Genomic DNA, 11541 nt, shown 5'->3' with positions numbered 1-11541 from the left:
TGACACTCTACCAATAGTAACAATGGTCTCCATGGTTCCATAAGACTAACAATTGATTTCATCATCTCTCCATCCAACCATTACCATTATAGCTTTTTGTACTCCCTAACAGTTAAGTGTAGAAAAACTGTCAGTTCCATTTTTCTAATGAAGTTTGCAATACTTGCATGAACAACAATTAATGTAACCAGTACATGAGTAAATATTTTCCAAACCATAACAGCTGAATATCTTATCAAAATTACAACATTGAACTCACCTAATTGTAATGCATAAACATCAGGAGGCACCATATTTAGATATTGTTTACTTTTAGATCAAGTTCTTCGTAACATATTTGTTGCAATTTTCTGAAAGACGATAAAAGTACAATATACAAGGCTCTTGCTGTAACAAATTTTAATATTTTGTTTAAACCTACTTTTTCCAATATGGATAAAAAAAAACATTCATACATGGGCTATATATACCATACATTGTAACCCTAAACTGAAATTAGCTTGTATTGGTACCAAGAATGTTTGTGACAAGAATACAGATCCTAAATTAAAAATGAAATTAACTTTGCTCTAGTAATTATTTTTTCCAAACAGACTTATGGTTAATTATTGACACTTATACGCCCTGAGTTGTCACACAACAACCCCAGAGCCCAGCTGGGAGAATAATTACTGAGCTATATACTTACCCAATATATGATATAAAAGCATGAGCTAAACTCAACTCCTGTAGCAGGTCTTCATTGGATTACCAAATCATCAGCAGAGTAATAATCTGCGATGAGCCGGGACATGAATGATGGATTATAGCCTCCATTGGAAACAAAGAGAGATTGTCAGAGGTACGTACATTTATCTAGGAAATCAGGATATATGAAACTGAAAAAGTTCAAAATACTGATCTGAAATTGATGGTTTTAGAGTTGAGGCTAAATATAAGCTATGATGGCAGAATCTAATCATAATGTTATATGTCCATTTTCATTCTTTTCCTTTGATTGAATAGAAATGCAATAGGTGAAACCTATCTGCAATAGATAATTACTTATCAGTGATAAATAGACTAACAAGCTTTGGTGGCACAAAATCAAATGTAGGATTGACTAACATGCAAAAGTAGTGAACCAGTGCCAATTCAAAAATCCATGCAATCTGAGAATTCTCCAAAATCCAGCAGCTCAGAAGGAGATCTTAACTCATTCAGCAAGACTACAGGGTTGTGTTGATACAGAAGGTACAACAGTAAGGCAAACAGACAATTTGGATGGAGAAAGTGTTAAGAGTGAAATCCAGGACAATAAGCTACAAACAGATAGTATTACCCTCAGTTCAATCCGGCTAGACCAACTCTCTTTGAGAATCCCATGAGACCAGATCCCCATTCTACCATTCTTTGTAATTAGTCTAATCATGCAAAAACAAAGCTAATAACACACTAGCAACTAACATAAACTTGAATGAAACCTAAGAGGTAATGCTATCTATTTACCATCTGACTTAATTATCAAACAGCTAAAGGAGACTCAATTCTTAGATGGGATGGATATTTCATCCCCAGATATTTGACTTAAATGATTCCTTCTACTCAACTCTTTCAAAGCTGCTCTTTACTTGCTACCCCATAGGTGGATTGTTATTAGACCAAGTTGTTTTTAACCCCAAAAATGAAAACAAAACGAAGGATTTTTCAAATGATAAAAATACAAGTAGTTTTGTGTTATGTAACCTTGTAACTGCCAGCAAGTACAACAAAAGAGACAGCATGCCTTTGGGCTGCAAGTGCAACCATATTCAACCCAACAGGTGCTATAACACCACCATTGGCCATGACAGCATGAGCACCAACTATAACCTTAAAAATACAAAATTCAATCAAGCTGGAAACATAGGATGTAGATTCCCAAATGGAAAATATAAGACTGCCTCCTACCATGATCACTTGAGATATCATAGCAAAAATTGCAGAATCAGTAATCAGCGCTGTTTGTAAACCTCTTCCAGCCAATTCTTTTGCAAGAAGATGCCCCTGATACCTAATAGAAACCACTTAATAACAAATTAGAATGGTCTAGGCAGACAATTCGCCGAAGGCAGGTAAGCTGTTGGTAGTCTGCTATTTTCTATATCTTAAGCACATCTTTTTGGGTTTAGGGTTTAAGATATGGAAACAAGTAAAGATGTGCTTAAGATATGGAAAATAGCAGACTACCAAGGAAACACCCAAACTATATGAATTAGAAATCTAAAATTTTGGAAGAATAGGTAGGACTTTGCACTAACCTTGGAGCTCCCTCTGCAACAAATACCCGAAATGATCTCTTTTTTTTCTCCTTTGCAGCAAAAAGGAATTCCTGTACTGTTTTTGAACTGCCTAGAGTTAATATAACCTCACTGCAGAAACACTGCAATTAGCATACTAAAAACAGCAGATGAAAAAAGTTATACTAAAATAAGAAAATTGAAGATCATACAGACTAGCCAGTAGTCACTCTACATAAATCTAGGTATTCTTATGGATGGAGAAGACACCCCATCCTGTCTTATAAGTTCTTTTTAGTACGTACAAACAGCAGGTACCAGAACATATAAGATATTATTCTCTTTCATGAAGTAGATCGATCACTCTCTTTCACGAGTAAGACATTATTCAATGAACACGGAGAGATGCTAAAACAAAGTTTTCAACTTAGTCATCGAATCAAGAACAAATAACGCTACAAAGAATGATATAGATCTTTGGAAAATATTACCACTCTGGCACAATAGCAAGTTTTAAAAAGAGAAGAAACAACAAAACTGAAGTAGTGTTATACTGTCTTGAACCAAATCCTGCCCACCATAGACAAGCACCCAGACCAACAATTTTTCAGCTGTTGTGTTTCATTTACAGGAGGCATTTGCATATCGGCAATTCAAGCATTGGCATAAAACACAATCAATTCTTACAAATGTGCTGTCTCATCTACCAAAAATAATAAAGGGCATCTTCTCCAAAATCAAAGAAATAATGCTTAGAATGCTAAGTAGTTGTTTATAGGATCCAGCCAAATTGTTCAAGCATAAAGCATGATCAAAGTAAGTAATATGAAACAAAGCTAAAACCTCAAGATTTGGGACCAAAATATCAAAATCATGATAGTTCTGATCCATTGACGTCACGACTGACAGTAAAACTAATAACAGATGCCACCTTTTCTGATACATCACAATTATATATGTACTGTAAGATTAACAATTAAACAAACAGTACGTAGCTGCAGTAAATGCTTGCTTGGCCTAAAGAAAACTATATATACTTACCTTGCCTTAGCAGAACCAAGGCTAATGCATGCTTGAATCGACCTGCTCTCGGTTGTGAACAAAATCCCCTTTCCAGTTGTTCTTACGGAGCGGAGCGGAGAGCACTGAATCATTGCATTGCAAGGAGAGGATGAACAAGATACCAACCCAGCAGCTGCATGTAAACCTCATCCCAGATATGCCAAAATACCAGAAACTCCTCATCCTTTTACCATGACAGCACAAAAATTACGGTTAACGTCCCATTACCGGCCAGTCAACAAAAAAGTAACCAATTTGTGAGGATGATAACTGGCCACGTCAGTGGGGCCCCTTTGGTGCAAAAAGTTTTGGTTCATTTGCAGCCTACTCCTTCATTTACCACAATAGAAAGCTTTTTGCCATAGCCAAAACTTCCACTTCAGTAACTATTCTACTCCATAACCTAAACCTCAACATTCATCACAACACCCAACTTTATACCCAACCAGGCCTGATGTCAAACCAAGATCATTATTGCAAGTCTTTCTCAAACCAAAAAAATTAGCACTATATCCAAAGTTTTACTCCTACAGCAAGCAAAACCCCCTATACAGTAATCACAAATTCTATATTATACTAGAATCCTAGACTTGCGGTCATGCTAGCACACTTAGCAATAGTCCAACTCATGCATGGGATTTGCCACTTCTGATAACCTGTGTCCTCTACCATGGAGAAGTCACAACTTCAATTAACAAAATTTGAGATCCAGTATTTTTCAGTAGCAAACCATATCAACTCAAACCCAAAATTGACATTTAGACCTTTCCTTCAACCAAGGCAAAATACCATGTTTACGGCGGTGGTGAACAAACACATGTATCATCAGAACCCAGCTTCATAAACTTAATTTGTGTCCAAACTTCAGAATTTAAGAGTTTTAACTCTATATCAGATCCTTTTTCTGCAACTTTCACAACTATTACCTTAGACCTATGTTTTGTGGTCAACTACCACCCGCAGCAAAATTATAGATATTGTCATTCCTCTTGAACCAAGTGTTTATGCAGTAAATTAGTCAGGCAAGGATCTACGCTCATATAATAAATTTCAAGTAAAAAGTTTTTCATACTCAAAGCATTCATTTATACACTCGTAGAATTCACAAGTCTACAAGTCACTGTTGGAACTTGGAACTACATACTATTGCAATAGCATGGTTCTTGCAATCAAGTCATGAGTAGAATGAAGTCAAGCAACTAGTCACAAACCAGCACATGGAGAGATATTAATTGAGACCACCTCATGAGTCATGTCATATGCAATTAACAAAAGAAATCCCTATATTTATTCAATGCAATCGATAGATACAAGAAAGTGTACTCACAGAGGCTACCTAGGAGCTGTACTGACACGATGAATCTCAAACAAGCGATCGACTTAAAACACCAAAGCATGGTCTGATCTTGTGTTCCAATTGCTCCTCAATTTTGTCTCTACATCTAGTGGCTTTGGGATTAAGGCCCAATTCATGGCCAATTGCCGCGGTGATCACTGCAGTAAGTGAAGATCCATGCCTATATTGAAGCTGCTTGCTCGTCAATTGAAATTTTCACGCCTCAGTTATGCTCATAATTGAATCACGCTTTATGAATGCAAATTCATATACAATCCTAAAACAAAATCCAACGGAAGTCACAAATGTGAGCACAGCATTCAAAATTCCATGATGCAACAAGCAATTACTCAATATTCAAACCCTCACTTTCCATGAGCTCATAAATCAAGTCTAACCATCCTAGATATCAAGCTCTAATTACTGTTTTTCAAATTTTTGAAACATTTGGGGAATGCACAGCTTCTGTGATCAATTTAGCTAACAACAAATTCAGTGGGAATTTTCCCAGGTAGTTTTGTCTTCACGGGTACCAAACTGAAGGAGATTCTGTTCCTGAATAATCTGTTAACTGGTTGCATCCTAGCATCTCTCATAAAGTTGGGCCTTTTCTGAGATCCAAGTCTTTGATGTGCCTCAATTCAATAACAATTTCTTGCCAGCTAAAAATTGAAGTTCTCAAAAAAATGAGTGAAAATTAATACAATCCTCCCTTAAAAGAGTGAACTAGAAAATAGAAAAATAAAAATAAAGTGAAAGATAATATTTTTCTGCGCTATTATTTCTCCGTGCAAAAACACGAGTCAAACGTATTGTTACACACACTCCAGTAGCTCTTCCATCAATGAATCAGGAAGAATAATATATTACACTATTACAGCAGAACAGAGCAAACCAACAATTGCACAAATGGTAGCTCTTCAAATTTACTCACACATGTTTTCAGGCCAAGGATTCCCAAAAACAAATCCAAAAAGCCTGCTACAACTCACAGGATTGACTTAACCTTCACTAATATCCTGCTCTCTAGCATGTATCTTTACATTACATTAAGAAAACAACACAACTGTACAGGGGGGGGGGGGGGCTCCATCGATAGGGATGGACGGTGAAAACCCGACTGCGTAGCATCATCTCCCAGCACTGACCATGTTTCTCTCCTCCGAGATTTGACCAGACTTCAATGTTGTTGAAGGCAGAGGAAGAGATTCTGAGTTTGAACGAGATGGTGCTGCCACAATCATTTCCTCAGATGCTTTTGCAGGCACAAATTCAACTTGTTTAGGGGTGTAGGTGAATTTAAGATCTTTATTAGCAGAAAGTGCGAGGAGCTCTTTCTCCTCCAACCCCTTAGTTGGCCCAAGGCTGCAGCGCTCTGGCTTGTGCTTGGCTAACGCATCTTTAAATTTTTTGATCTGTGACAGTCAACACACCAATCATGTTAGAAAACAACCAAACAGAAAGCTCCAGAATTACGAATTACCAGGAGGAATAATTGAGATAGTGCATAGATCATTATTGAGATAACCAGCCAAAGGTGAAAAAGATGCAAACATATTTGAAAATATAGAACACCAAAAATTACACAAGGCCAAGATTTCAAATCCCAAGGTGAATATGGATTACAACTGTTAGGTGTATCTTTTTTTTTTTTAAGAATGGATACATGGGTAGTAAACAATGGATGGTAAGAGATTGCATTGATATATAAAAAACAGACAAGTTTAGTTTCATAAGGATCCAACAACAGAGACTAGAGAAAACAGACCGTGGCGTTTGTACAGCTAAAGCTGCATACACGACCATGAGCTCCTCTGTAGAAGCGGAAGAAGGGTAGGACATGAACATTGAGGCTATAACACATGGATTTGTGTTCCTCATAGTTCACCTGAAGAAACTGAACATCTGGGTTCATCTCTGCAAACTGACATATCTGCCAAAAGAGAAATAATTTTTTTTTTTTTTTCCAAAAAAGGAAAAAGGAAAAATATATATAGAGATAGGATGAGATGAATTACTAAAAATGAGGAGCTGACCTTGGGATGAAGAGCTTTGCAGCCACCACAACCGGGAGAGAAGAAATCAAGGACGACAAGCTCATCTCCTGCGTTTGAGAGGGAATCCACAAGGTCTTGTGCTGACGTCACCTCTTTCATGTTGGGTTGGATCCCCTTTTCCCACCATCTATGAGCTTTACCGATTCGAAAACCCGGCGCCTGTTGATTCCCCCCCCCCCCACAAATCAGACATCAAAGTTTTGATTCCAATTCAGCATCATGGGAATGGAAAAAGATAGAACACGAACCTGAAGCTGTGAATTAAGGGCTTGGAATTGCGGCGGATCCCTTGCAGTGTGAAGCCCAATCCCTTTGCCAAGAAAGTCCGTCTTTGATGAGAATGACAACGATGATTGATTCCAAGTCTTTGGAAACACAGAGATGTGTTGATGATGGTGGTGGCATGATGAAAACAAGTTGGTTTTGCAAACAACCACATCCGCCATAGATCGAGAGAGAGAGAGAGCGTTGAACGAAGAAAAGTTTCTTTTTTTTTTTTGTGAGGAGAGGAGGAAGAAAAGTTGGAGGAAGAGGAAAGCAAAGTTCTCTTTTTTTTTTTTTTTGTTTCTTTTTTTTCTGGACACGATGGAATGGATGAATGAGAGAGGAGAGAAAGAGGGTTCCTTTTCCTTTTCCTTTTCCTTTTCTAGAAAAATGTTGTCTGGAACGTCCTCAGCCGTCCATTGTTAATCAATGGCTGGAAATAATTAAACTGTTGAAACTGGATAAGGTTTAAATGGATTTGAGAATGGGTCCCAGTTCCAGTGGTGGGATGGTCGACGCATGCCAACTCTCGTCCTCCAACACGTAGCAGCATTGGATAATCTTAGCAACTTCGTTTCGCTTTTCTTGCAATCGCATCTCTAATGGTTACGTGGCTCATTCCTATCACAGTGTGGAGTGGGATATTTTATGCTTAGGTTTTGGATTTGTAGCAAGGTCAATCTATTTTTTAGATGGCTCGAGGTACATACCTTTAAAAATGTCGGCTTTTGATAAGAAAAAGATTTTTAAGCCCTTATTCTTTTTATAAATATCTTTCACGTCTTAGGTTTTGGATAGGCATTACTTTTTTTCGTTGAAGAAAAGAAAAGCTACGAGGATTGATAGGCATTACTTAGTGACCAAAATTAGCAGTCATACGTGCCCCTTATAATACATTAGTCATGAGACACTTGTAACTTGATATGACAAACTTTGGTAAATGTTTAACAAGTGGCACAAGAAGGTTGGTAGATGGCTTAGGTGTCGACACATTCTTGATAGGCATTACTTTTTTTGGGTGAAGAAAAGAAAAGCTACAAGGATCGATAGGCATTACTTAGTGACCAAAACTAGCAATCATACGTGCCCCTTATAATTCCATTAATCACGGGGCACTTGTCACTTGACAGGACAAAGTTTGGTAAATGCTTGACAAGCGGCACAAGAAGGTTGGTAGATGTTGATACCACTTATATTACATACCGCCGAGCATAAGCAACAACCTTGTAGGTGGGTCCCGCGGCATGGTTAGTCCCGCCTATGACATGCATCCGGTAGACCGACAACTGAGCTACCTCTCTATGGTGGAAGTCGGCCGGTATCTCGCCTGAAGGCCACCATCTCATGCTCTCCAAAAGGCTTCAAGAGAAGCAATATGTGTCTTGTGTCCCACATCGGAAATGTAGAATAGAATGGGACTTCCTTTAGGTATAAAAGGAAGTCATCCCCTTCTTAGAAAAGGATGGGATCCATGATCCCCACTCTTGTATCACTACAAAGGTTACTTGGCCTCACTTTTAGTAGAATCTCTAAATGGACGTAGTTTTGTCTCATGGGCAAGCTGAACCACTATACATGCGGTGTCATCTCTCTCTCTCTCTCTCTCTCTCTCTCTCTTGCTTCATACATGGTTCCCGTATTCTCACACAGAAACAGTAGATGGCTTAGGTGTTGGCACATGGTTGTTTCCTATTAGTCATCATTCTATATAAATAGGAACTCAGTCACCTTTCCTTATCATTTCCAAAAAATCACTCTCTCTAACTTTCTCTCTCTAGTTTTCTCTTTCTAAAACTTCGGCAGATCATAACTTTTTACTTGTAACTCCAATTCAGGATCCATGAAAAGTTATGGATTCATTTTGATGTTCTCTTTCTATCCATGGAGGTTTGAGTTAGATCCAACTATTTCTAGAATGCTCATTTTAGGAGGCTCGGTTTATGATTAGTATTCTGGAAGGCGATTCGTACTGTCGAGATGAGTGAGTTGTATAATATGTTTCATGTATTCTTATCTGCTATAAAAATGGTGAAGAAGCATGATTTTATCTATTTATGAAATATCTCTATTTTCAAGTGAAGCATGTCTATTTGTGAAATATGCGGAGTTTATATATATTATGTGCTTGATCCATTGTTTGATTAGTCATGGGACATGTGAACTTTTTGATTGATTATGTCGAGTTAAAGATGTGTCACGCGGTGATATAGGGCTAGAGAAAGTCATTAGGGTTCCTGTGGGGTACACTAAATTGAAGGATAACCAATAAGAAGGGATGATGCGATGTGATAATTTGATGTGAATTGTTGTGTATACGATACACTACTTTTTAGCGTGTATAAAATGACATGACTTTACTGGCATATTATATGATCTAATAATTGATCGCGTGGTTTTGCTCACCCACCCATCTCTAATACATTTTGCAGAGAAGTGTTAAGAGTTTATCGAGCCTGAAATGGGTTGGAAAAGCCTAGATGGAAGAGTTTTATTTACGTTCTGCTTTGTAACACTCACACCTTGGATTCAGCGTTACATGCTTAAAATCTACCGACACGGGGGCCGAGACGTGACAGAATGGTATCAGAGATAACCATAGATTAGAACTCCAGGATTTGTGGTAGATTAGGATTTTAGTGACATAGCGTAGAGCCTTAAGTGTTTTGGGTCTTTGGGGTGAATTGAATTTCGAGACGAAATTCTTTTAAGGAGGTTGGATTGTGAGATCTTGAATTTTGAAGTTGGCCGAATTTTATTTTTGAGGTTGTGAAAAGTAGAGGTTGCCACGAGTTCGCAGTATTTTTGGGTGAAGTTTTCGGGTTCCAGAACTATTTTTAAGGAATTTTTTTAAGTTTATTTGGAGAAAAATAAAATGCCGACGTGGCGAGAATTTATTGGTTGATAGGCATTACTTAGTGACCAAGACTAACAATCATACGTGCCCCTTATAATTACATCAATCATGGGACACTTGTCACTTGATAGGACAAATTTTAGTAAATGCTTGACAAGTGGCACAAGATTGGTGGATGGTTTGGTGTTGACACATGGTTGTTTCCTATTGGTTATCCTTCCATATATATAGAAACTCAGTCACCTTTCCTTATCATTTCCGAAAAATCACTCTCTCTAACTTTCTCTCTCTACATTTTCTTTGGGGGTGGATGTCACGCCCCTGATTTTTAAGACAAATAAAAATCGATATATAACCCCATAATTATATATGCGTGAACGTTCAGTCATCAATATCAAGTACCTGAAAACTTTTTCCCTTTTAACTACATACATATTGATGCCCTGAACCTACTATGTCAATATTGACCCGCCCACAGAGTCATATATTACATAAGCTTACGAATTAAATTGCCAACAACAAGATAAAACATAAATGCTCCTCAGAGCTTACTACATAGCGGAAGTCATAACAATCGCAAAGCCAACAAAATTTGTTTCCTACCCGTTCTGCTGCCAACAAGCTGCCTCAGCTTCAGCCCCGATTATCCTAACCTGCAGGATTAACCCCTACACCGTTTGAATGGTGCACCGGGTTACCACATAACAAACCCGGTAAGCTTTTGCAAGCTCGTATGAGTAAACTCAAAACCACAAAGCAGGAACACATTCTTAAGTCACCTCAACCTAACAACGATAAGCACAACTCACAACTGGAACCATCTGTTCCAAAATCTTCCACAACATGCTTATGTAGGTCACATCGTGACTAAATCACATGCTCAGATTCCCAACCTAGCATCCAATCACACAAATTCCAGTCAAACAAAACCTCCTCAGGTAGTGTTTGGAATCCCTTAGCACACAACGGCGAGCCACACAGATCACACTCATTTCCTTCCCACCGGAAGCCTTTGTCATCAACATGACATCAAAGGTGAAAACAATAAATCACCTTCCTATCCTCATACAGAGTACAATCGTCATCACTATGACCTTAAAGATCAATCAAAACCATTCATAGTAACCCCTGCGTGCAATTTAGTTAAGGAAGTCACAGTAAAACAAGAAAAACAATTCATAGTAACCCCTGCATGCAATTTAGTTCAGGAAGTCATAGCAAAACAAGCAAAACAAGCAAAACAATTCATACCATAGAAATCATCAATTCAGTCCGACCTGGATAATACCACAAATCAGTCAAACCTGGACAACATCAACACACCTCAATCATATCCATCGTTAACCTAACAAATAGAATATGATTCACAAGCCTCCCCGGACATTTAAAAGAAAGAATCTCTGAAACTCCCTTTTAAAAACACGTCCTCATGAGCATCAGATAGCTCCCCGCTACCCCCCATGATGTACCATGACAACAGACAGAGCTCTAACTGAATATATCGTAACCTGTCACCTCGGCCAAGGTTCAACCTTACGATATATATTGCCTGAGGATGCAACCTGCAACCCCGGATCCTTAGGCCAACCTGACCCTCAAATCAAAACATTCAAACGAGTCGCACTGGACCCCAAATGTTAAATCAATCAAAAGAAGAAATCACAACCTGTGACTCTCACATCCTCAGACCACCGGTCATCGGATCAAAAC

General features: G+C 38.2%; 2 protein-coding genes across 2 annotated transcripts; both read right to left on the bottom strand.

The window, feature by feature from the left end:
* Window positions 1-1350: 1350 nt before the first annotated feature.
* LOC133721681 (uncharacterized) lies at window positions 1351-3453 on the bottom strand. Its single transcript, XM_062148361.1, has 4 exons — window positions 3300-3453; window positions 2280-2390; window positions 1930-2032; window positions 1351-1851 (listed from the first exon to the last, which is right to left on the bottom strand). Exons 1-4 carry the CDS (start codon window positions 3410-3412, stop codon window positions 1717-1719), a joined length of 462 nt encoding a protein of 153 aa, XP_062004345.1. The 5' UTR covers window positions 3413-3453; the 3' UTR covers window positions 1351-1716.
* Window positions 3454-5409: 1956 nt separating this feature from the next.
* Window positions 5410-7316, bottom strand: LOC133721538 (thioredoxin-like 1-1, chloroplastic). The gene is made up of 4 exons (XM_062148181.1): window positions 6962-7316; window positions 6693-6872; window positions 6425-6589; window positions 5410-6071 (listed from the first exon to the last, which is right to left on the bottom strand). The coding sequence occupies exons 1-4, from the start codon at window positions 7157-7159 to the stop codon at window positions 5787-5789; spliced, it is 828 nt and encodes a 275-aa protein (XP_062004165.1). The 5' UTR covers window positions 7160-7316; the 3' UTR covers window positions 5410-5786.
* Between the last annotated feature and the right edge of the window lie 4225 nt (window positions 7317-11541).

The sequence above is a fragment of the Rosa rugosa genome, chromosome 7 (genome assembly GCF_958449725.1).
Source record: "Rosa rugosa chromosome 7, drRosRugo1.1, whole genome shotgun sequence".
Classification (NCBI taxonomy): Eukaryota; Viridiplantae; Streptophyta; class Magnoliopsida; order Rosales; family Rosaceae; genus Rosa; species Rosa rugosa.
This window is presented reverse-complemented; position numbering and strand designations above follow the sequence as displayed.

Bases quoted from the DNA above. Each gene is read 5' to 3' on its own strand.
- LOC133721681 (XM_062148361.1), bottom strand. From the start codon at position 3,412: ATGATTCAGTGCTCTCCGCTCCGCTCCGTAAGAACAACTGGAAAGGGG. The intron at 2,391-3,299 runs GTAAGTATATAT...GTGTTTCTGCAG, and splicing joins CTTGGTTCTGCTAAGGCAAG to TGAGGTTATATTAACTCTAG. The intron at 2,033-2,279 runs GTTAGTGCAAAG...GGTTTCTATTAG, and splicing joins GTTGCAGAGGGAGCTCCAAG to GTATCAGGGGCATCTTCTTG.
- LOC133721538 (XM_062148181.1), bottom strand. From the start codon at position 7,159: ATGGCGGATGTGGTTGTTTGCAAAACCAACTTGTTTTCATCATGCCAC. The intron at 6,590-6,692 runs GTCAGCTCCTCA...CTCTTTTGGCAG, and splicing joins GCAAAGCTCTTCATCCCAAG to ATATGTCAGTTTGCAGAGAT. The intron at 6,072-6,424 runs GTCTGTTTTCTC...TGACTGTCACAG, and splicing joins TTAGCTGTACAAACGCCACG to ATCAAAAAATTTAAAGATGC.